This window comes from Mytilus trossulus, chromosome 4 (assembly GCF_036588685.1).
Source record: "Mytilus trossulus isolate FHL-02 chromosome 4, PNRI_Mtr1.1.1.hap1, whole genome shotgun sequence".
Lineage (NCBI taxonomy): Eukaryota > Metazoa > Mollusca > Bivalvia > Mytilida > Mytilidae > Mytilus > Mytilus trossulus.
Window position 1 is genome coordinate 80879520 of NC_086376.1, and position 27799 is coordinate 80907318.

General features: G+C 30.8%; 1 protein-coding gene across 6 annotated transcripts; it reads left to right on the forward strand.

Annotated features, from left to right (window-relative positions):
* Positions 1–1063: 1063 nt before the first annotated feature.
* LOC134716100 (C-terminal-binding protein-like) lies at positions 1064–27212 on the forward strand. Of its 6 annotated transcripts, none has more exons than XM_063578867.1 (11): positions 1064–1291; positions 8434–8585; positions 10511–10683; positions 11711–11874; positions 12790–12934; positions 13766–13972; positions 14535–14633; positions 16180–16305; positions 17977–18108; positions 22125–22295; positions 23041–27212. In XM_063578867.1, exons 3-11 carry the CDS (start codon positions 10578–10580, stop codon positions 23280–23282), a joined length of 1392 nt encoding a protein of 463 aa, XP_063434937.1. In that variant the 5' UTR covers positions 1064–1291; positions 8434–8585; positions 10511–10577; the 3' UTR covers positions 23283–27212. The 6 variants fall into 6 exon arrangements, with proteins under 6 accessions (XP_063434937.1, XP_063434942.1, XP_063434943.1 ...); XM_063578872.1 differs by having other exon boundaries at positions 17977–18084; XM_063578873.1 differs by having other exon boundaries at positions 10511–10644.
* Positions 27213–27799: the final 587 nt, after the last annotated feature.

Sequence of the window (27799 nt, forward strand, 5' to 3'; positions counted from 1 at the left end):
TTAATTTACACGACAGAGCTACAATAAATAAACTAGAGTGAGGGAAAATAATAGGACAGAGAAACAAACGAATAATAGTTATCAAAAGGTAACAGGGTAAAAAGAATAATTTTATATGCCAGACGCGCTACGTCCTCACAAAACTATGCTCAGATGAAAAAAGTTTGAAAGCCTTAACAACTACAAAGTTGACTGAGATTAGTACTTGTGGAGATTGCCGAGGACCAAAGCATAGGCGGATCCAGGGAGGGGGCCTGGGGGGCCCAGGCCCCCCCTTTCGTGGGAAAAATTTGGTTGATTATATAGGGAATCATTGAAGCATGACTGAAGCGGGCCCCCTCTTAGGTCAGTCAGAGCCCCCCCCCCCCCCCCTTTTCGTGGGAAAAATTTGGTTGCCTTTATAGGGAATCACTGAAGCATGACTGGAGTGCCCCCCTTTAGGTCAGTCAGCGCCCCCCCCCCCCCCCCATATGAAAAGTTCTGGACCCGCCACTACAAAGTTAAAAAAAGATGTGAGGCCAGGCCGGGCTATCCGTCTGGGACAAAAACATTATTGTCAAGCAAAATACATAGTTTTGCAAAGTCTGCAAACAGCAAATAGTATATTATTTATTTATGTATTTCTCTGTTCTGAATGTTCCTGCATTTATTAATGATATATATGTACAATAGACTACACTGTAATCTAGTCATAATGTTGTCAATTTAACAGTATGTTTTATATTGTCATATTTAATACACTACTGTTATCTAAGATTCTTTATTCACACTATGCTGTCTGGTCATTGCTATAGAAAGGGGTTAAAACGTTAATCATCTATCGAATACAAATCGTATCAATATGTGAAAGCCAACACAACGAGAGTTAAAATGGCGGGAAATATAGCGTTCTCAAGTCGATTTCGAACGCAACCTAATAATAAAATAAATTAAAATAACATTTTTATTTATTTTAATTATTTTAGTTTATCATTTGCATTCAAATTGTAAGCAAAAATAAAATTTTGATGGATATTTGATAAAAAGTTTGTCCTCCGAGATTGTGCGAGAGTATATTCGGCTTGGATAGCCTATCGGAGAGCACCGGCTTGTTACGGCCTCCAAATTACTCGTTTTAAATCACTTTAAAGGGGGAGTATTTACCCACATGTGCACATGTTTTACAATTAATAATTTCTGCATCTATAGACACCTGACAAGGTGAGATATTACGAGAGATATATGTTATTTGTGCCGCTGAAATTTCAAAGGATCATCACCTCTATTCTTTGTCTAAAGTGCTAATGGATAGGTGAGCTAATTTTGTTTACTTTCATCTGTAGTGACACACTTTCATTATGTTCACTTACATTTAATTATCACCGCTTTCATTCAGTTCCTCTTTTATATAATTAGATGTAGCATTTTTGTTGATACACCGAAATACTTTGATTTGAAAAGGGATGAAATATCTGGGTCAACCATTTTGAGATCAAAGGCATGCCTCAATGTATCGGATATGCACATTTATAGTTCATAATCACAATATTTAATCAATTATTTCATTTCTGTCTTTAAGTTTATTAAGATCAACAACTTATGCACCTATATTAGGTTGTTCTGAATACACAAATGCCATATAAACAGAAATTGAAAGTCGTTAAAAATTAAATGGAAGGACAAGTTGGCATTTCGTTTCGGTGCAGTTTATGCAAATGACCCCCAGCAAAGTAGAAGGGTGTCCATTACACGCCAACATGGATTTATAAACTATTTCCTGTCATTGTTTTGTTGATGTGTATTACACAGTGGCACAATGTGATGTCTATTATAGCAGACCATTGCAGACAGATAATCAAATGATTTATTATACATATTGATTAACATGCTAAGTTGTATTGATGTTTTAGTATGTGGTTTATTTTTGATCTGATATGCCATTATCTAACAGTAGTGTACTTTTCTTGATTGGTAGTCATAAGATATGTGTGTAATATACGTGTGTATCTTTTTGAAGATCAATAAGTTCTTGTGGTAATAAAGACATGTTTATCATGTGAGTTGATATTGAATTGATATTAGTCAATGTTAGTATCTATTTTTAAATTGTTACAGGTTAAATACATGAAAAGAAAATATTTAAATACAGATAAATCCATAAAATGGATTATCAGTTATTTAAATGGCAAATATTGTACAAGCTATCTGCAGGCTATTTAGATTTAGATGCAATTATTTTCTTGTGCAATAAATTGATAATACTAAACATATTTTTTTTTTATTGATTTAAACAGTAATTGAAGTGATTTATATAGCAGTAATTAAATACCAACTTCAGTATATATATTTGCTTTCACAGTTTCCTTATTGTTTATTATTGGATAGACACAGTGACAGACAGGTTATCCACACAATTTGTACTTTTCAGCATTGATCAGTTATTATGAGATTAGTACTAACATGCATATATATACATGTGTAGTAAATTATTTTAGACCAACATGGAAAATATTTTCGAAGTGATAGAGACCTGTATTTTTGAATTTCTATAGAACTATGAAACTGATTTACATAGATACAACTGCTTATTTTGATGAAAATAATTGTAACTTTGCACTTTTGTCCATGTTTATACCACAGTGCCCGTTTTGGAACAGGATTAATTACAACTTTTCTAGAACTTAGAAGTGACTAAAGAACTTTAATACGTAACATGCAGTGTTTCTCCCTAGAGGGTTTATGCATTGTCATACCTTCATGCATTAAATTTAAGCCACCATCTTTATAATTTGAAATGCCCTATTAATTTGTACAAGCCTTCAAAATTCATGACTATCATCCTTTTCCCGATCTTTAAAAAAGTTTATATGCATGCAAACTAAAGGGATCTGCTTGTATATTATTTTTTCTCTTGATGAGGTGCATTGTACAATGTAGATTATCAGAAATATATCTTGAACATGATTTCATAAACTGTAATAATATTTAAACAGTTGAGCAATAATTAATTAAATTTTGTCACTGGAAGAAAGAAATTTGAAGTTTTATAAATTGCATTTGATACATTTTAACCTATGGGGAGTGAATTAAAGACATTAGATTTGTGTACTTTTGTTCATGTAGATGTCCAATTAAATGTCTTAGGTTTCATAGTTGGTCAGCTTCATAGCAGCTGAAAACAACATATAAAAGGATTTTTTCAGCAAGATATGAAGATTAAGATCATTCTTACATACATGTACTATAAAAAAAAAAGGTGCCAATATTGCAATTCATACAATGAACCTTGTCATGAAAAGCATGCTAGTCTAAGGTTTAAATGAATTACAGGGTATGTCCCAACATAGGATTGGAATACTTTAAATATCATTGTTAGTATTGTTCAAAATTATAGGAATTATTTTAACATTCAACACAGTGTACAACTGTAGGAAAACCAGATTGACAATTTATTTCACCTTGGTGGCTGGAAAAAGCTAAGTATAAACAGAACAGCGTCTTCACCCAAGCCATTCAGAAGCTTAAGCCCTGACACATCGTGCATGTATGTGGAAAGAGTCCACATTGCATACATGAATTACAATAAAACTTCACTTTTTAACAACTACATAAACATGTTGGAATACATTAAGTTTGCAGTTTTAGTATTTTGTTAGTTTAATTACATGTATATTCATGTGTTACAAAATGTACGTGTATATCACAGTATCATATTTTCAGTGGCTATAAATAAACATACATGTATTGGAAACAAATTATAGTTATTGACTTTTGATTTTGTCACAAGCTTTATGTAAGCATGTGTAAATACTGAATTTTTTCCATCTAAAAAGAGGACACGATATGGTCCGATAAACATATTCATTATGAAGGTCTTCATATACATGGGAAGATTAAAGAGCTGGAACTTTTGTGTTTAGACACTTGTCTGTTGTTGATGACTGTTTTCCTCTATGTTTCTTGCGGTTATTTTTGTTGTTTGGTTGCTGTTTCATTGACATACTGTATGCTTCACATCTCCCTTTATTTTTATTTTTAATAATTCAGGAAGATAATTGTTTATTTGATCTTTGAAATAGGTGAACATTATACATTAACAATCTGATTTAACAAGCAGCTGTGAATTTTTAAGGCATTTGCAAAAAGGTCGTGACCTATTCATTCAATTGTTTAGCAAACCAGATTTTGCAGTAGGAATTGGAATGATATGCATATTTATATGTTGATTGATTCTGTCTGTAAACATGATATGCATTGTAATGTTCATTATAAAAGAACTTTTCTCCCTATAATTAATATGCCATATGTACAATGTATCTACACAAGTTTATATTTTGTATGCACTGTGTGACTTCAAAATGAAATTGTTTTTATTCACTTCTCTGTAGCTACTAATGCAGGTGCATACATGCATGTAATATGAAATACATGTACATGTACACATCAAAATTTGTAGTTCAAAATTTATATGTACCTTCAAAGTCATTGGACATCTGTAATGAAACATGCAATGATCGAACAGCCACAAATATATGGTTTGAAATAAGTTATCAATTTATATTAAAGGCTTATATTTATATGTGCCATTAAGGGCAGGAGGCTGTTGACCATGCAGGCTTTTAAAGTTTTATACCCAAATGTTTAGGGATAAATCTGAAACACAACAAGCAAACATTACCTATAGCTAGTATAGTTGAAAAAGTAGATTTCCACACAAATAAAACATGATCATGACGAGTTAAAAAAAACCCAAAGAAACAGAAAGGGGAAAGATTGCCAAAGGCTATGAACAAGTTTTAAATATCAAACTCCTTATTATTTTTAATGTAATTACTTTAATGTAAAGAATACAGTTCTTAATAATGACAACCAATATGTATGTACACATGTATGCAACATATTATATAAGAACATATGTTTCACATTTACATGTACATTTTTTTTTATGAAATATACAAGATTAACAACTTATTAATTTTCAATTTGAAATACATTAAAATTTACTGTGACTTTCTTCCAAATCTACTTATTATCTTTTGCATTTTTTAAAAATTAAGTGTCCATTCAAATTGCATGTAGTTCGATTTAGACACATGTATACATGTTATTTTCAATTCACAATGATACATTTAAATCCCATAGTGTATATTTCCACATGTATATTACATACAACTTATGATATATTATAGTTTATATTGTACAATACACAAGGAAACGAACACTTGAATTGTTGACTAACATGAGAAAAAGGAAGTTGTTATGGACCATGAAGAAGTTCAATGTACCTATTAATATATTGTACATATATATATATAATTTATTATACCGAGAGTGAAAAACTTTAAAGACACATACATTTATATCTATATCTACATTAACTAGTACATGATATTAAATCAATGGTTGCCTTTATTTAAAACTGTCTTTACACTAAAAACGAAATTATTATAATGAACATGCTTTGGCGATATTAAAGAAGGAATAAAAGAAATCATTGCCTTAAATTTAGATACACATTTAATAGATTATCATGATGGTGGAACTCATTACTTGTTAAATTTTACCAGTTCGAGAGGTTATAATTTCCAATTTTGTAAAATCAAATCCTACTACAATTTCTACCAAATCCCTTCATACCTTTTAGAATATCTGCAACAACTTATCTGATCACTTGGATTGGGGATTGGAGGTGACAGTGTTCCTAATGTTTGTAATCAAATCCTCTGACAGGTAGTTTCTATCCTGATTTTTTTTTATTTAAAGTTTGCATTATAGATCATTATACACATTGAAGATATACATGTATGCTATTTGAAAATGCTCTTCACAGTTTGTTTAGTGGGTTGCACTTAGTTTGATATTTTTTTGGTTTCAGCTTTTCCAGGTGGTTCAACCTAGTCTATTTTCAACAGATCTAGAGTCACAACAAATTTTGATGATTTCGTCTTGTTTTTGTTGGTATCGACCATTATTTTCATAAATTTGTCACTTGATAGATTTAGACATCAGTGAGTTGATAAAATCATTTGGCAAAACTTTTAGGTATTATGGTCCTCAATGCTCTTCAACTTCATAGTTTATTTGGCCTTTTTAACTTTTTGGATTCGAGTGTCACTGATGAGTCTCTTGTAGACAAAACGCATGTCTGGTGTATATAAAAAATTTAGTCCTGGTATCTATGATGAGTTTATTTATTATCTATCATGTCCATGTAGCATTCAAATACAATGTTAATGCACACCAAGTGACACGCTTTTAAATTACAAATCAAACGAAAAGCAAAGAGTCTTTGACCCAGTTGTTCTTCAAGTTGGAAGTTTGTCTTTTTCCTACCAAATATTATCAAGACTACAATAAACGTTCTGTTATTATATTAATTGTTAGTTATGATCCTTAGGAAAGGAAAGTCTATAAAACATGTACATGTATGGACTTAACAATTACATCAATTTTAAGTGTTTACACTATTACAAGTATCATGTTATCGTAAAAGAAGTTTTAAATGTAAAACTATATTTTAGATGTTGAACTAGACAAAAAACCAATAACGATAGTTATTGATACTTGTAAACAAATGCTGAAGGTTATTACAAATGCATTTATTTAGAAAAGCAATGACACTTTCCTTTGTCACAAGTCAAAATACCTTGGATTCACTCATTAAACTGTGACATGTTTGGAATAATTTATCAAGGTAAAGATTTTGTTCCAAACGGAACATGGGTAGGTCGATAAACCTTATTCCTTTGTCGTCTTTTGTTGACACATTGACAAATTAAAAAATATATGTGACAAAAAATAACACAGGTAAATTCAGTTTAAAGTTGTCATATCCGTGTTTTAAGGTGATCATATAAAGAAAATGAAAGAATTGTGTATGTTAAAAATAATTCATTTGAAAAAGAAGATGGTGTATGACTACACACTGAAGTATCAAAAATGCAATTGAATTAATGAGTCATTTATCATTGGAATTTTTATTTAAATTTCGTTTTCTCTTTTACAATAAACAACCCGTTTTCCTGATCATATTTCAAAAATAAATGTGTAGATTGTTGAATCAGCGAGGGTATAAAAGAGAACAATAGAATAAATATTTGTAATTAGCACTTTAGCAGTGTTTAGATTTTCCTCCTGAGTTTTTGATACTGAGGTAGACATACTTAGAAACAGTAGTGAGAAACCTTTGAAGCATTAGATTTAGAAGGTAATCAGGTGTGGCATCTTTACAACTATATTTACAAAGTTATAGGAGCATTGATCTGCATATCTATCGTGATGATAATACATTTATGCATTATAATTTGAGCGACGTTATCTGGTTACACTGAGTGCAACTATAGACGGTGTGTTACTTGTAAATTCAAATGTTATTGACTTTTTTGAATGGCACTACATACATGACATACACAATATGTAAATTAATTTGTAACTTTATACGGTTATGATTAATGATTTTTATAGTATAGATCAGTTTATCTTGTTTTGGTTTACACATGTCTATTCTTGATGATTTTATAACAGTATTTTATTTTTCATTTATATTTTTTAGTAACTTGTTCAAGCAAATAAGTAACCTTTTTCATTGATGTGGCATTTCAAATAAATGTAAAAGTTATTTAAGGAAAGCATTAATATTTATATCCCTCTTAAAGAGGCATGCAGTTTGACTGAATTGATTCAGTTATATTAACTGTTGTATATAAGAGAAGTTTGCAAATTGATTGTAAAAAGTAGGTAAATTTCCGGAAGATTTTGGTTCATTTGACATAGCATAGAAGTGTCACCCACAATGCTCTGTCGGCAATTTGATAATACAAGATAATCTTCTGTGTAAATGTCTTTGTTTTTTGCAACACCAATAACCTATATTTAAAAGCAAGTAAAAAATGTATGAGCCAAAAAGTGAAACTGCAGGTTAATTTTGTGTCAGCCATATATTTTTGAATTAAGACATGTAAGAGATAGAAGGTTTTATTGAAGTACATTGATTTCTACATTTTATTTTTGCATACCCAAGAAGTTATGAACTGTTTTTGATTTGATCTAATCTTTGCTCAAATTACATCTCCCCTTGACCTTTTTCACATCTTGCCTTGTTTTTGCACAATAATTGATAATTTTTGGAAATTGGTGTATGTACATGTTCATTATGCAAATTATACCATGCACATGTATACATATATTATACAGTTGCATGCAAGTTTTACGAGTGGCCTGCCTCACTTTTCCATTTTGTTCAACAATTGCATGTTAGTCCAATCAAAGATCATATCTTGAGGTTAATACTGGTCATGGTCATGATATTATCATCAACAAAAGCACATGGCAGAACAAAAGTTCCAAAAAGATATAGTAATGCTTTTAGAAAAAAAGGAAGTGTTTTTTACAGGATTATATCAGTTGCATGACATTTATCCATTTAGTTAAATTTAATCATTTTTATGTTTTTAGAGGTTTTACACAAAGAAGATAAAAGAAACCAAAAGTCGGTCATGAAGACCAGCCTAGTAAAAAGTGGGCATATCTAACCATATTGCCAGAAGAATAATTGAAATCAGTTCTGAAACTTCATCTGAGAAGAACATTTAGGTGATACAAGTCAGGTACTATACATTTTATAATTTCCGAAGTCTGTTAGAAAATGCCAAATGACCATTGATATAAGTGTTTGTCAAGTAAATGGTAATACTTGATTCAATCAAATATCCGATAGAAATAACAAGGGCATCTAAACTACATCAGCTTATCCAGTCACAATACAACCGTAAGAGGACATTATATAAGATCAATATATGAAAACCAGGGCTCACACTACTTAAGAATTATAGGGAGAAGTGACTTCTCTTTTTGAAACTGATAGGGAGAAGTGGTGAGATTTGAAAGAGAAGTGCTCATTCGTGCGGTGCACTACAATATTTGGATTTTACTATAGTATAAACGGTCATTTGTAAATAATGTTCTTTTTATATTGTTCAATTTATATCTGAGTATTCAATTAAAGTAACATTTCAAATTAAAAGTTGTTTAAATTTTACTAAGGTTCTTGTGAGAAACTACCAACTAAATGACTAGCACTAAAAAAAAATATAATTTTTTTTAAATTTAAAGAATTTATAATATATCAATTACAATTTAATTAAAAAATATCTTGTGTATGAAATCAGTGTTTCTCATCAAAAGATATAGAAAGGTAAGCTGGGCCATAATATATTGATATTAGTGTAATAGTCTAAGAGTTAAGCAACTTTACAATAGTTTACAACAATCCATATAAATTATAGGGAATTATATACACCAATCAATAATGAGTTTATTGAGATGTAACCAAAAGTCTTTTAATGCGTGTGGAATGCGTAATTTTTCGTTTTGGGATCAATATACTTTTGTCAGCTGTTCCATCCGTGCGTCCGTAGTAATTTTTGTAAAAATACGGATTTTGGTCATAGTTGGTCCGTTTCCGATCCGTAGTTTAGAAATCGGACAATGGCAGACTATTGCAAGAAAATTTACAAAAATAAACGATGTTTGACAAGTTATTTGGAAAGGATCATGACGTTTTTAATGCATTTAATGGATTGAACATTTACTGGGGGCAACTTTTGTCAAGTTTAAATGAAGTAACAAACTAAATTTGCAGCCGAAAGCTAAGTTGATGTACATTTTCGAGTAACAAGCACCGGAAGTTTCGGAAGTGTACAAAGTGATAAAAAGTTGTATTTTTATCAAATAACTTGCTACACACTACAAAAACGTTGCTTCAACCTCGTTTCATAAGATTATTAATTGTTTATGTCTAAATTTCTTTAATTATTAATAAAAAGTTGATGTTTCATCAACTTGGTAAAAACTGAACAATGTCCGATGACGGAAGCGACTGAAAGCGAGTATCGTACACAACAGGGCGACTTGTCTTCGCTTTTGGAGGTCGGGGAAAGCGAAGTGACTGGTAGCGTGAGCCCTGGAAACACCAATTTTATATTGCCTTTATTAACCAAAGATTTGATATAACCACCAAAAGAAACTAAGAATATGTACATCTGTAGGACAACTGATACATGTTCAGTATGAACAAAGGGGAATAGTGCTCATTTTTAATGCCAGGATTGAGGAATATCACACAACCTAAAGAAGTTGTGAAAGAATCAAACAGAGACTATCAAGTTGACAACCATCTGCAATCAACACAATATTTCTTAAAATGACTATAGTAAAAACAACAGACACAAGAGCTTGTGGTGTGTACTGGAAATTTACACATGCAATTACTATGTTGATTGTTGAGCAATGGATAGACGTGATATTAATAATTTCTAAGTTGGAACTAATAATGCTTTTAAAATATTTTTTTTTTTATTTTGAAAACCATCTGTCCCATTACTGACATTAAATAAAAAAAATTACTGAATATTTCTGAATTTGCTGTAGTTCTTTATACATGCATGTTGCATACTTTACAGGCAAAACTTCTGTAAATAAGATTTCAAAGAATAATAATATGACACCTATAGGGTTTATTTCATTTCTTCAGGCTATAAGGTTGTCAGCCTTTGTAGCAGAACTTGGATCCAAAAGTTGGTGGAGTTTAACCTCTACTTATGCATCACATGGACAAAAAGAAAACACTGCAGCCAGTGAAGAGACCAAGACTTGAAGCACCAAACAGTATGTATAACAGAGACGGAAATTTCAACCAAAAGCCTAGTAGGTTGAAAAAGTCGCAAATGTCGTACCAAACATAAAATTTAAACATTCAGATGTTGACCGAAAAGAAGATGACGACATCAACGCTTTCTTGTCACAACATAAGACTTCAAAACTTTAAATCTTTTAGATGACTGTAATTACTTGGTCTAAGATTGTAAAAACTTTCTGTATTCGACTCAACAGCTATGCAATGGTCCGTGTCCATATAAACCATGGCATGTCTTAATAATTTTGGCCTCCTTCTTTGATAATTACATTTCTTAGATCTGTTGTCTATTATATAATATCTTCAGAGAAAAAAATTAACTTGATTCACAGATTTGGAATAAGCTTTTGTTTTTTTTCTTTACTAAATATTAAAAGCAGGATAAAGGGACAAAAATGAGTTACAATGTATTCTTCAGTCGGAATAATGTGTGTGGTGAAGGTCTTCTTAGGGAGTTTAAGCTATCATGTTTTATGTCCTTCACAGCATGTGGTAAAGAACAAACAAGGACTTTTTCATTACAGGTCAATTTAAATTGGTTCTGTATATACTATTGTTGAAAATTGACAGTTCATAGTGAGAGCTGTAGGTTAAGTTTCAAAAATTTTCGATGAAATGAAACATAAATTTAAGCATAAATTTTATGTTTTAATCTGTATTTTTTTTTACAGTTTTAACACAAAGATCTACAAAGGTATTTTTTTCCCATGTTGACTCATACCAGGATGTTAAAAAAAGAAGTGTATAAAAAGCTTGTAACATACCATGTATATAAGCATCAATTACATAATTAATATTGTTCAGTTTAACTTATTATACACCAAAACATTTAAATACAATCTTCTTTTCTGTAAAATATATGTACATGTTGTTAAAACAGTTTTCAACAACATATTATGTCTGTCTGTAACAGATGTAGAAAAATAAATAAAACCATATAGTTAAAACCAAAAGTCCAGATAGAATAAAAAACATGGCATTTACCAAAAGTAGATAACTGTGTGACAATTATTGAATTATTTCTGCTTTTGTTTTTAGTGTCTGTGTCCATTCGTGGACCAATCCCCAATGGACCTATGCATCCACGTCCATTGATAGCTTTACTTGATGGAAGGGACTGTTCTATTGAAATGCCCATTCTGAAAGATGTGGCAACAGTGGCTTTCTGTGATGCTCAGTCTACACAAGAAATACATGAAAAAGTAAGTTTCTTAAGCTAAACTTATTCAATACGTAATGCAAGAAATATATTTAAATGTTAGAAATTGGTAATAGCAGCTTTCTTTGGTAACAATTGTAATGCAACCACTATAATATTTTTTGGTTTTCATGTATAGTTTCATAGGATGATACAACAAGTTTTACAAACAAACAAAAAACATTGAGAAAATTAGTAAAAGCATTTTGCCATTGAAAAATCTAGATGCAACTATGCATAACAATGCTCCTTACACTTAAAAAACTGCACTGGGAACTCTAGGGTTTGAGAAATTTTCAATTGAAACTTTCTTCCACTTTAACATATTATATATATCTGTTCTAAATTTAAAGTTTATGTTTAAGGATAATGCAAATTTTATGTTCAGTATATCATATATTTATTAAAATAAAAAGATATGGTATGTTTGCCAATTAGACAACTCTCCACCAGAGGGCAAATGATGTCGAAGTGAACAACTATAGGTAACAGTAGGCCTTGAACTTATTGAGTATATTGAAGTTTTGAAGTTGAAGTTCAGAATAAAACCAAGAGGTTTTTCAGATTTTCTATTTTACTGACAATAGAAAATATGGTGGATATTGAACACTTGACAAAGAAAACAAAGAAATACATATAGAATAATTGGTAGTTTCGTTTTTTATACTGACTATATCATGTGGAATATCTAGACGAGCCTGTTAGATGTTTATTGGTAATTATGACGTCACACAATGTATTGTCTAATATTTTCAGTGATACAACCAGTACTCAGAAATATTAGGCAGTAAAATCAAAGGGAAAATATACAAATTACTGATAAACACAGGTCTTATTTGTAATATGAATTAGTCTCTAATCTCAAGTTGAATCTATGTATTGATGAAATGAATGTGACATTCAATGTTTGATCTTATAGGTATTAAATGAAGCTGTAGGAGCTTTAATGTGGCATACCATAACCCTTGCAAAAGAAGATTTAGAGAAGTTTAAGAATCTGCGAGTTATTGTTCGTATTGGGAGTGGATACGACAACGTAGATGTCAAAGCTGCTGGAGAACTTGGTAGGTTTATTGCAGATGTAAATAGTTAACCTCTGTCTTAAACTCGGTTAACTTGAAATTTCAAATGAGTTGATATTTTCACTGGAGTTGAAATTGGAAGAGTATAAAATTTTGCTTGACTCTAACCAAATTTTCAGCTCGGAGGTTAACAAAAGCATTCAAATTGCTTAATTTATCTAAAACTAATGCACATATGTCAAAACAAATGGATTGAAGAGTTTATCTGACAAAACACCATATAATGAAGTTCTGATCCCTGACCATTGTATTTTGTACTATTGAATTTCTAGGAAGCAATGAGCTAAATTAAAGGTGTGTTGTACTTTTCAGCTTAAGAAAGAATAAGAAATAGTCTTGACATGAATAGACTCAATAGACTCAATTTATTGGAACTTATAACAGCACTGATATGAATGATTGAAATTACAGAATTTAAACAAAGATATCAAAGAGGCTTTTCAGTTATAGTTTAATTGTCTCGTCTACGACTAGTTGCAGAATGTTAGACACAAGGATTGCTATCTGGCAGCCATGGTGTAAACTATTTGTATTAAGCTTAATATCTCAGGTGTTAGTGGACCTGAAGCCTTTATACTTTGAATGAAATGATTGATTGTTGTTTGCTTACTGTCCAGTGTCAAATATTTAATGCTTTTATGAAGATGTGAAAAATGTATCCCTGCAGAAAAATATCCCATAGTATATAAGTAGCATTGGGAAGCATACTTATTAGAACAAAATTGAAATGATCAATAAATAATTTGTACCCTTCTTAATAGTTTTACATTTGTTCTTGTGTGTGTCATGTCAAATATTCTTTTATACTTTAAGGTATTGCTGTGTGTAATGTACCTGGCTATGGAGTAGAGGAAGTGGCTGATTCAACAATATGCTTGATTTTAAATTTATATAGACGGACATATTGGTTAGCAAATATGGTACGAGAAGGTAAAAAAGTTAATGGACCAGAGCAATTAAGGGAAGCAGCACAAGGATCGGCCAGAATTCGAGGAGATACACTTGGAATTGTTGGGTTAGGTGAGTGCTAAAAGGGGGACGACTTAAGCACTAGCCAGTTGGCTCTATGCCAGTAGAATTTTGAAAGGGCCAGTTGAGCATAAAGACTATTGGCCTAAATTAACTATAATTTCACTTAGATAGTATTATTACTTAAATCAAATTTCATTTTAGTAGGGACATTAAATTTAGGCTCTAACCTACTCTTACTTTCAAATTGACCACTGGTTTTAACATGTTTTTTTCTTTGAAAATTGAATACATCTTCATAATTACGATACTGAATATAGGATTGTTTATTTATAGAATAATTACGTAGAATTATCAGCTGTAATCATGTGATAATTTATTGAATAATTACAATGTCCATTTATTGACAAAGTTTGTGCAAATTTTTCATAAAAATAGAACATTTAAATACACATTTTCTATAGACTTGTAAGCAGTTTTTGTTACAACTGTACTGAAGTTACATTTCCATGAAATTTAGAAAAAAATCATGGATAATGTTTTCGAAATCGTAAAAGTAAGTATCCAAGAAAATACATGAATCCAACTAATGGCTGATTATTTTCTATTCCAGGTCGTGTTGGATCTGCAGTGGCTCTAAGAGCTAAGGCTTTTGGCTTTAATGTAATATTTTATGACCCATATCTTCAGGATGGTGTTGAAAAATCATTAGGTATGTATATAGAGTATCAAATTGTCATACTGTATTTTGGAATATTCTTTCTATGCCTTGACTGTATTTAAGGAATATCTTTTCACCCTTAACTAAGAATTATCCTTAAATCTGTGCTTAAGACATGTTAAAAAAAACATACAGAACATTATTGACAACACAACTTACTTTCATTGATTATATTGATAGTTAATCAATAATAGACACTGCAAATAAATTGAAATTTTGCCAGCAAATGTATTTTGTTGCAATATGAAACATAAAGTTACATTTTGGCCAACTTTGTTCAGTTTTGTGTTTCAGTCAGTTTCTCTGAAATTTTAAATGAAATATGTCTTAGATATAGCAATCATTTCACCTTGATATTGTTCGTTTTCAATTCAGTAAAACTTGGAGCATCATGACCTATATTGTTCATTAAAGATTTTGCGCCATTTACTCATGTTACTATGACATTTCCCATCATTGTTTATTTAAAATTGTACATTTCAATTTCTTTATAGCTCTGTATCTCCTGAATTTATAATTTACCATTGTATATATGTTTGTTTGGTTGGCAATGTGCTAATTAGAAAATATTGATCAATGTTTGTCTTATTATTTTTTCTAACTTTTTATAAATGTCTATGCTTTTATGTGTAGGAGGTGATATAACATTTGAAGACCAAAAAATAAATTGCTATTAATTCAAAATTGATAAATTACAAGAAGGCATTTAATGACCTTCACACAGTAACACCATAGAAGAGGAAAGACAGGCAGACACAAAGACAAAAAATAAATTGCTATTAATTCAAAATTGATCAACTTTTTAAAGATATTTGTTTAGAGAATAAAGAAATCCAGATTGTATTGCACTTGTTAATTTGAAGAAAATAAAAGCTCAGTGTCAGGATCAAATAAAAAAAAAAACATGATGAAGAGAAGGCATTTAATTACCTTCACACAGTAACACCATAGAAGAGGAAAGACAGGAAGACACAAAGACAAAAAAACATCAAACCACTACAAAATATTATAGAAAACTTGAATTGAGATACACAAATGCAATGAAAAACTGAAGTACACAGGTGCAGTTCTTGCTTTCCTGTATTTGGTCATAGTGCTTTGGGTAACTAATTAAAATCCTTTCTGTTATGAATGAGAAAGAAAGGATGGTAAAAATACTAGTGTTACTAAGTCTTGTAACACTGTCAAAATGGTTGACTGAAGTATGATTGTTTCAACAAATCTTTTGAAGAGATGTTTTTGTTATATAAATAAGGAGAAGTGGCTTGATTAGCAATGAGAACTATCCACCTGAGACTGAAAGATATAATCTAATGTTAGGTACTGTATGACCTTTCAACAATGAGCAAAACCCACACCATATATTAATATAGTAAGCTTGTTCAAGTGGGGGATTTGAGGTGCTTGTTATGATAGTGCCACATAGAAATGGTACAAAAAAGTGGACAGCATTGAAAAATTGAGTATTTTAATGTTTTAATTTAGTTTTACATTTGTAACTGTTGAACTTAATTCAGTATGAATTTTATAATTGTAGGTATCACAAGAGTGTACACTCTTCAGGACTTATTATTTCAAAGTGACTGTGTTAGTTTGCATTGTAATCTTAATGAACACAACCATCATTTAATAAATGACTTCACAATTAAACAGATGAGACCAGGTAAGAATTATTTAACATGTCTGTTAAATGTTTTTATTGTTTTGTGATTATATACTAGTCAACATGATTAGAAAGTTTGCAGGATAGATGTTTAACTCAGCAAGCAATCCTCATATACGCCTGAGGAGGGGATCAGACTTGTGGCTTTTCTAAGGAATGCTGTTCATGATAAGGTTATTTTATTTCAGAGGAGTAACAGAGCATAAGATATTTAGTTACTTAAAAATGAAGGTGATGTAAGCAATATTACACTACTGAACAGCTTTTGGCAATAGTCTAGGCCTACACCATATGGGCCCTGATAAAAATAATGCACAATTCAAGAGAAAACCAATGGTGAAACTTCTAAAAAAAACACTAGGAAAAACATATGTGATAGACAATGTCACGATAACCAATGACAACCACTGAACTCGATACTTCTGAATTGGGATAAACACTTAGAGAATAAGGCAGGGTTAAACATATAAATAAATGTAAGCTTGTGATGTTATGCTATTGTTTCAGAAAAAGGGAGAAGGTTTGGGCCCATTAAAACGTTTAATCCCGCTGCAAATGTTTGCACCTGTCCCAAGTCAGGAATCTGATGTACAGTAGTTGTCGTTTGTTTATGTAATATATACGTGTTTCTCGTTTCTCGTTTTGTTTATATAGATTAGACCGTTGGTTTTCCCGTTTGAATGGTTTTACACTTGTAATTTTGGGGCACTTTATAGCTTGTTGTTCGGTGTGAGCCAAGGCTCCGTGTTGAAGGCCGTACTTTAACCTATAATGGTTTAATTTTTAAATTGTTATTTGGATGGAGAGTTGTCTCATTGGCACTTACACCACATCTTCCTATATCTACTCAAACCTTCTACTGTGGATTCATTTATTTTCGTGGGTACCAATTTTCATGGATTAAGGAAATCTTGCATATTTGTTGATGTTATTTCGTGGTTTTGCTGGAGTCCCTGCATACAAACCTATTGCAAAAATCATCATTTGTTGAACATTTAATTTCATCTGGGTTTAACTGTACCCACAAAATTCTTGAAAATTGGTATCCAATGAATAATAATGAATCCACAGTATCCTGGGACAGTGCTGTAACAGCATCAAAATAATTTTTAAAAAACAGTAGCAATTGGCTTAACCCAAAAGATCGGTATGAGGCACAAAACAACTTATTAAAAAATTGAAGAATCAAAGCACCGAAAGAATAGAACTCACAGTTACTGAAAACTAGCTTACAATTTGTAAATAAAATCATGTTCCCCTGGAACCAAAATATCAATCAATACACAACAGATTTTGTGGATAAACTTTTTAACAGTCTGAGACATACATGACCTTGTGCAATGCAGAAATGAAAATCAACAGTGTCTATAGGGTGTAGGATAATGAGTTTTTTAAATGCAACATATGTAGCAATTTATATTTTAAGTTTCAATTTTTCAAAAAATGTTATTACCTATTTTTAAAAACTATTTTAAGATTAAACTACTGTGTTTAATTAACAACCTTTAATAATCAGCTTACATGGATGTTTCTTGAATATGCATGAAAAATTTGCCAAAGATCATGAAGCAAACAACAACCAATCAATAAGATTTACATTATTTTGTACAGTTGTAATTGATGTATTTTGAAAAATTATTTTTGACCTATTGAATATGTTTTGCATTTAAGGTGCATTTCTGATAAACACAGCACGAGGTGGTCTGGTCGATGAACATGCTTTAGCTGCAGCATTGAAAGATTCAAGGATAAGAGCAGCTGCTTTAGACGTCCATGAAAGTGAGCCATTCAGTTTATCAAATAGTATGTATAACATTTCAAAATCAGTCATGGGTGGTAATGTATTTCTAAAGTTATCACAAGCCATACAACAGCGATTAGAATTGCTAATTATTGAAACTGTCCATAATAAAATATATACACAGTATAGAAAATATTTGGAATGAGAACTGAAAAAGTCTCAAATTTGTAAACATTTCTGAACTAGAATAGATCAAGAAATTTTCAATATGGTAAAAAAGCAGAAAATTTCTTGACATGTCGCATGACAATCACTTTTGAAGGAAAAACATTAAATCATTTAAAATTAACTGATTCTACACCATAAACTTTTACCTTGTTTATGAAAATTTATTGAGTTACTGCACATCTTCATTGGAAAAAAAGAGCAAAACTAAATAAATCTAAGCATCTGGAAATAATTCCATTTTCTGAGATTTCTAAAAATTAACAATAAAAATAAAAACAATTGTGAACTATTTTGATATTTTATTGTTCAGCATTTTTTTCTGATAAAAAATTTGAATAAATGGACATGTACTAATTAGCAATTTGGACAGCTGCTGTGATTTTGGGGATAGGTAGTTTAAAAGTTTTGACTGACAAAGGCAATTGCATGAAGCTCCTTGAAGCATTTCTATATATCTTATATTTTATCAAAAGTTTGGAAAAGTTCTTTAATGTAGTTCTTTTGATTTTTTTATCAATTTATAAAAATTTAAATGTTAGAAAGAAAAAGAGGGTGGAATTTGATGAAATTTGTAATTTAATTCATGCAGTCGTTATTGAGTTGTTTTACTTTTGAAATGTTATTATTATGTATATATACATCTGGTTTTAACTGTATTGCTTCATGCTACTACTGTTGCATGTATCTAACTTTCAGAAAATTATACTGAGTGATTGAAATACTTGTTTAATCCAATGAAATGGAATATAGCATACCTGCCAACTTGTCAAGATCACCATGTAGGATTTTAAACACAAGTGGACCTATTGCATCGCCTCTACATGTCTTTATTCTACTTAATCTAATATCTTATGGTTTAGTATGAGGACCGTTCTAGAATTGTTTCTATTGGGGTTGGCAAGCACATCTAATAGGATGTGATTGATGGTGATTATTTAAGAAATAATTCCTTCATGTCATGCTCTATGCTCATTTTAACATGGGTATGCATTATATTTGTCGATATTTTACACTGAGCGTTAGGGAGGTGTAAAATCTGGACAAATATAATGCCTACCCATGTTAAAATGAGCATAGAGCATGACATGAAGGAATTATTTCGATTCTAATAAGACAAATACAGTATTTTTATAGGTCGAGGCGTACGAAAATACCATAAAAATGTTCAGTTGTTCCCGTTTCCTCCCCGAGAAGTCTGTACATTACATTTCATAATTGATAAGTTTGAAAAATAAGGACAGGGTAAATTTATGTTGTTTGATATAATATATATTATAAAAGTTTATGTAAGCTACTTGAATGTATATTAGTTATAGGTTAGTGATGGAAATCACTTTAATATAAACAGTAAATTTGTGCGCATGTGTCAAACATATTTAGTGCTCATTAGAACACAGCTTTGTTTACAAAGCATAATAAGGAGGTCATATTAGAATTTTCAATTAAGATATCCTGAACAATCAATTTATATCTGAAATAATCTATTTAAGAAACAATTCTTTCATGCATTGGTAAGCATTTCTATAGTAAGGTATCCCCTCATGGAAGAAATCCTTCAGTGCATAAATTGAGAAAGTTGGCAGGTGTGTCAAAAAGAGATATATTTTATAAAACCCAGGTCAAGCTCAGTATACAGGTGCATGCAAAGTTCATAGGGAAGTAGAAAAAAAATAAAGAGAAAAAATCTACTCAGACATTTTTGTGCTGGTGAAAGTTACTTGAATTATGTGTTAAAATTATCAAATCTCCCAATTACCAATCCATAGAGTTATCTTAAATTTTGATTTATGTTTGAAACATACATTTCTGTTGTCTTGTTGTGAATTATGAATAATCAGAGGGTAATAACCAATCTGTCACCTAGTTGTTTGTGTGAAATGTCAAAAGTGATTAAACTGACATTTTGTGACATATTGTTTACCTAGAACACTTCTGTGTAAGACAACAGAAGTTAACATATAAGCAACATCTACATTTAAAAAAAAAATTTGGATTGGAAATTGGAGATTTGAATTTAAGACAAATTTTATAATGTTTTTCAACAAACTTGTGTACTTTCTCTCCATAAATACATAGATATAAGAAGATGTGATATGAGTGCCAATGAGACAACTCTCCATCCAAGTCACAATTTGTGAATCATTGTAGGTCAAAGAACAGTCTTCAACACGAAGCAGCAAGCTATAAACGGCCCCCAAAATTACCAGTGTAAAACTATTTAAACATGAAAACAATAGACTAAACTACATTAAAAAAAATACAGCAGTGATTCATCTTTTATATAAGTTCTATTAACAAAAATGTCATCCTAAGGCATAAACAAAATATATGTCTGTTAAAGGTTACATCATCAAAATAAATAGGGTAGGTAGGTCGGTATTTCCATTTATTTTTTTTGAGCCATGATTTTGAGTTGTGTTGTCCGTCTTGCCGTGGTCAGAGTTGTCCATGGGCTGAGTTTACCTGTATTTTTAATGATTGGATTATTTCCCTTTGTTATTGATTGAAAAAAATGGCGGCAAAATGTTTATTTCATCACACAAGTCGCTAATTTCCCTAAAAAACATTGGGATGTATCAGGCAACACTTTCTTTACTTTTATAATGAGTTCAGTTTATTTTTCACTTTACGATGGAAATAAAATGGCATAGGGTCGGCGCTCAAAATAGGGTCGGTCAGATAACCTCAAACAGACATATATTTTTGTTTGGCTTATGTCAAATACACCCATGTCATACAATTATAACTAAGTTGAGTCTAGTTTAATTGGAAGACTGCAGTAACCAGAATGAAAATTCGAATATTTACTTAAAAAAAAGACCAAGGTATAAAAAATGTGCCAAACTTAATTGTAATTTGCAGATATAGAATTATTGGTGAAAATAAAGAAATTTTATCTTTTATCCTCTGAAAATGATGCATAAATGTAGAGACATGTATTTGTCCATGGTACTATGAAACTACAAATTATTTTTACAATTCTGTGTACAAATAAGCTTCAAAAATCATATTGCCCATTATTGCCCATTTCAGTGGTATTGCCCAGCCCAGGGAAAACCTAGGCCAAGGTATTACTTTGTCAATCCTGATATGTTAACTTAACCATGAGTTCTGTATAAAATATGGTTTATAAAGTAAAAAAACTGTCTGGTGAATCTTGTTCAAAATGTATTTTAATGTTCGTTTGGCTGAAAATAGAAATTGAAATTCTGAAAATGGGTAATATTTATGTCATGGGCCACCAAACAATTTAAAATATGAAAAAGAAATTAACCACTGTCTATATATATGTCCTGTACAGCTATCAACAATGAACAAAGCACATACCACATAGTCAGCTATAAAAGGCCCTGAAATGACAAATGTAAAACAATTCAATGAGAAAACCTATTGTTCTTGTACCCACTAAAATATAAAGCTGCAAGTATGTGTATTATAATATTTTCTATAAATAAAACACTTATAACAAGAAGATTTTAACTAATTTTCTTTAACTGTAAATTCAGAAATTTCGTTTTGATTTATAATTGTGGTTGTTGAACAATGAACACGTGTATCATTAATTAACTAGTATGATTTCAGGAAACGCTGCATACCAACATTGCCATCAAAGATTTCATTGCGATGATCAATGATTAAAACAGCACAAAAATGTCTGAATCAGCAGTTACTTGAAAGATAGCAATGTTTTTTATGAAATAATCTTTTCCAAAATGACTTATAAAAGAATCCTTTAGTTTCAAACAAAAATAAAATTCAAAGTAAAACAGGACAGAAAAAAATGTTCTATGTAAACTGCACAGCACAGAAATTTGAAAGTTTTATTGTATTTTCAAATTTGCTTTTAAAGGTCCACTCAAGGATTGTCCAAATCTCATATGTACACCTCATTCAGCATTCTACAGTGAACAAAGTGTGACCGAGTTACGGGAAATGGCAGCAGGGGAGATAAGAAGGGCAGTAGTAGGTCGCATTCCAGACAGTCTACGCAACTGTGTTAACAAAGAATACTTTACCTCAAGTATGTGGTATTTTAGAGGCAGTTATTCATAACATTTAGCAATTACACATTTGTCAAATATTCCCCATACTGGGTCTTAGGAAAATGTTTATTAGATTCACCAAGAATAAATGAATTGTATGATCTCATTATCAATAAAATAAAAACATATTCAGGCTTTTAGAAAAGGTACCTGTTAGCTCAAAAATAATTAGAGGTGACTCAAGTTTACTATATACTACAATTATGATTTATATGCAAATTTTCAATTTTCTTCTAATGAAATGCATGACTTCTTGATTTGATTAGTACATTTTTTTACTGCTTCTTTAATACTCATGGTATTATGTGTTATGGGAAAAAATGCAAAATAGACACATACATATATAAATATAATGAGATTGGAAATTGGGAATATGTCAAAGAGGCAACTACCAGACCAAAAAGCAGATAACAGCCAAAGGCCATCAACGCAGCCAAAAATTGAGCACCCTGAAGGTGGTCCTCAGCTGGCTCCGAAATTAGAATGTGTACTAGTTCAGTGAACATGGACCTACCACTTCCATTTTATTTTGTAAACTTCTAGCTATTTTGCACATTATAACATATTGAGTTTAACACCAGTGGAGAAAATATTTCATATCAAAAGGTCAACACAAATGTTTCTGTAATGATATATACATAGGGTTTGTTTTTCTTTTTTAAAACATGAAGTTTAGCCCTTAGTTATTTAATCAACAGTTAAAAGTGTTTTTTTTACTTGCAGATTCTGTGAGACCACCTTATGGTTTTGTTGGCTATCCTGAAGGAATGAATGGGGCCGGTTACCCATTCCCTAACCCTGCAGCAGCTGCCGCGGCTGCTGCAGCCTCTGGCATGGGAGTAGCCACAGCTTTGGATGCCCATCAGTCAGTTCCTCACAGCGCCCCTCATTCACAACAGCCACATAGTACATTATCAGAATCAGCAGCGCTTCATCTTGGCAAAGAAAGTACCGATGTTCATTAAGACATTAGACAGTGAGTGAGGAAAAAAACTGTGGCATTCCAACATTGTTACTGGCTTGCTGAATCTCTGTACTTAATATCAGCATTATGATTGATTATAATCATGATGTATACTCGTGGAGACAAATCCACGACATAAAAATTGTTTTCTGTCCACAACTGTTAATCATGTATATGTGTTATAAATGAGGTATGAATGTTGATGCATTGTTAGTATTGGGCAGTGCTCATTGTGTATATTCATGTGATCATGTGATCATTTCATCATGTATGTAATCAGATTGATTCATTGCATAACATCGTCATTTAGAATAAGCTTTATCAACATTTTTTTCTTCAGAATCATAGAACTGTTCAAGACCATGAATTTAATTGATTTTTTGATGCGAATGATATATATTCAATGAGTATTTTTGTGATATATTGTGAGAACAAAAAGAACATGCAGCATGATTTATTTTTGTAGAGATAATCAAATGTATCAAGAAGTATGCAGATTTAGATATTTAATGTCTATATGTATTATACAGGAAAGGTTTTCTCATTCTAAAGACAACTCATATTTTTAAAATATGAGTTTTACATTGACTGGGGGATAATTTTCAAAAAATGAAAAAAAATGAATTCATTTTGAATTATTTCAATGTGTAAAATGATTTTGGTTTTCCTGTATAATTTGGGCAGACATTTTACTGGTTGTTGCTAGACTGAGGATACTAAACCTGTTAAGTTGATAGTGCTTTTTATAGGCTAGAGCTATTACATGAATACAGTTTTATGTAAGATTTTGCGTTGGGAACAGAACTTTAAAAACTTTGTTCTTGAATTAAGGGACCACATTATTTACACAGAACAGTTGTCAATTATAAAAGATCTGTATTGTAGATGAATATACAGTAAGGGGTAAACTATTTGTAAGATTTTTCCCATTTTTTTTTAATATAATGACCTATATATTGTTTTACAAATTAGGTTGGGAAAAATTTGGTCATACATTTTGAGCAAATTAAGATATTGATAATAGAGTAGTATTAAGTAAAACACTATAATTTCCATTCAAATTTCTTGATTCCTTGACCTTTAAAGGATTGAAGCAGGAAAAATAAAATGTCCTTTATATTAGGATTTTTTGTTCTTGTTGCAGAAATATTAGATGCCTTAGTATTGAGTTCATCTTTTATTTTATAGAATTAACCTTTTTTCCATCAACAAGAATCGGTTAACAAATCACAAGAAATAAGTCTTCTTAGCTGTCCAATTGTTTATGTAATACAAACATTATTCCTGTACTTTGCAGTAACAGAGGCGGATTTAGGGAGGGACCCAGGGGGCCCGGGCCCCCCTTTTTGAGAAAAAAATTGGTTGCTTATATAGGAAATCACTGAAGCGTGACTGGAGCCCCTCTTAGGTCAGTCAGTGGGCCCCCACTTATGAAAATTTCTGGATCCGCCACTGAATAATCCAGGATAGTATATTTGTCTCTGCTATATTCCAATGTTGTCTGCTAGGGTATTTTTTAAAACAATTCTTTGTATATCTGTCTTAAGGAAGGGTTGGAATATGCAATTAAAAGTTGATAAGCTTTAAGAAGAAAAAGTTTTTTCAGCAGTACACAGAAAAACCTATTATAACTTTATGCTTCTTGTGATGTGACCAATTAATTATAATTGTTGTTCAATATTTTTTCATATGATTTATAAACATGTACTTTGATGGAATTTTATAAGCATATTGGATTTTTTTTTAGAAATCTCTGTAAAATATCTTTTTTTTGGGAAAGTCAGTTGTCTATTTTCCCACAATAAACCATTACAGAAAGTAAGATCAGTGTATTCCCTTGACTGTGTCTTTTAAACTGTGCAGCAAACTTTGCAATGGAATCAGAAAATTAGGATTGAGAAAATATTGCAAATTCCACATTAATCCTTTATTTCAAGATGTTTATACTTGATATAAGCCACAGAATATGCTATTAAATGAATTAAGGCTGTTTAGATAGAAACTGTTTCTGGTCTATTTAAAGTTTGTTTTTTGTATATTTTTTCAATCAGTGTTATAGATGTATATTTTATATTCTTGGAAAATTTTGGTCGGTAAGTCATGTTAATGAGTAATGGTCAGTTTTAATTTGAAAAAAAGGAAAGCTGTTGTTTTTATATAACATGTAGGAAAAATATAAAGAATAAACTTCAAGATAAAGGTTGTTTTGATTTTTTTTATCACTTGTAAATCAATATTGAATAGTGCTATACATTTCTTGATTTCCACAAATGTATTCGAGAAATCAGTTGGCAAGTCATGTACAATATTTTTAGATGGATTTTTAATTAGAAAGTCCATCACAAACTATACAAGAATTGTGAAAAACTCATATGGGAACTTACAAAAATATAAAATCCAATTTAGTGCTTGGAACATCTGATTATTTTAAAGTATTTTCTTTGTTGTTAGATTCAAAAGTGTTCTGAAACTATGCATAAGAAATATAGAATAATAGTTAGTTGAGTTTTTGATACTGACTTTATCATGTGGAATATCTAGATGAGCATGTTAGGGCTAGTTAAGATATTACACATGATATAGTCAGTATCACAAACAAAACTACCTATTGTTCTGTTTATCGGTAATTATGACGTCTCAAAATGTATTGCCTAATAATTTTAGTGATACAGCCAGTATGCTGATACTCAAAAATATTAGGCAGTAAGATCAAATTACCAATAACTCTAATTACACAACTAAACTACTTTAATTGTATTTTGAAGGAGAACAATTCTCTTAATACAGAAATGTCACAATGTTTTGTTTAATATCTTTTTCCCATTTTTATGCACTAAATGATCATATCATTTCAGTAAATCAACTTTCATCATCAAGCCAAAATTGGGATATTTTTCTGTGGAAAATTACATGTACATTATATATATAGTGCTTGGTCAGTTTGGTGGCAACATTTAGAATGTTGTCACATTAATACACTATCTACATGCATACGTCACCAGAGCTTTCATTTATATGTTGAGGTTTTTACACTATCAGCTTGCTGAATGCTTTCATTTCTATTTTATATAACGTTTCTTATCAGTGGTTGGTTATCTGCTTCATAAGTTTTTTTACGATTTCAAAAATTGGTAGTGTGACTCTAAATTGAATACTGTGGATTCATCATTATTTGTGTGATACCTTTTTTTGTGTTCAAGAAAAGACAAACATATGTTATAGAGGCTTGTATAAGGACTTTAGCAAAACCACTAAATCAAATACCCATAAAATTGCAATTTTCCTCAATCCATGAAAAATTGGTACACACGAATCCACAGTAATACAAATAGACGACTATAGCTTGGTTAACAGTAGAGAATTGAGTTAATTTGAAGCATTACAAGTAACTTTACAGTTCAAATCCATATGATATAAAATTAAAGATATGTAGTTAGATTGTCAATGAGACAAATTTCCACCAAGTTCAAATGAAGTGGATCTGAACAAGTCTTAAAGATGAAAGAAAAGAGACAATTTAAAAAAAAAATTATATTGAATTAGACAAAATCTCATTTGATTTATGTGTGAAATTTAATTTTTTAAAACATCACAGTGTATAAGACTGAATGTTTTGACCTCTCTCTTTTCTCAATTATCAACTGTTTTTCAAATTATTTTTTTTAGGTATTCACAAATATTTAGAATTTCAGCTGTCATACTTCAAATTTTTGACATACAATTATATGAGGTTACAGCTTAAAGACAATAAAAACCACCACTCAACAAATACAAAAAGATTTTTTTAATAACTGTCATTTAGTTTATTGATATGTTCCAAACTGACCAGGTTAATATTGCTTTTGTTTTGATGTTGTAATTCACTGTAGATATTTGTACATTATTGATCTTCCACAGAATTTTACCAATTAAAACTTTTGCAGAAAATGTGTTCAATTTGTTGCCTTTCTTTAGTTTATGCCTATACTATGGACTCTTAATTTTCTTTGTTTGGATACCAATTTTCATGGAATTCTGGTCAAAGGGTTAACCACAAATTTAAATGTTCATCAAATGCAAATTTTCTATAGGCTTGTATGCAGACATTTGCAAAACCATGATTGATAAAATCAAATATCCATGAAAATAATGATTCCACAGTATGTTAATATAAATGGGGATATGTGGTATGAGACAACTCTCTATCCAAGTGACAATCTATACAAAGTTAACAATTATAGGTCAAAAGTTTATAGTCTTCCAACATGGAGCCTTGGATATATTGAAAAGCCACCTATAAAGGGCCCCAAAAAAGACTGGTGTAAAACAAATCAACACAGGAAAACCAATGGTTCAAATCTATATAGAGAACGAGAAATGAGAAACACATGAACAATAACCACTAAACAACAGGCTTAGGACAGCTTAACGTCTGATTGGATTAGCAACATGTTGCAGAGTGGAAAGGGTCATTTGTATCCCTTTTTAAATGGAAATAGGAAAGGAAAGTGTTACGATTCTTCCACATCCATCTTTATA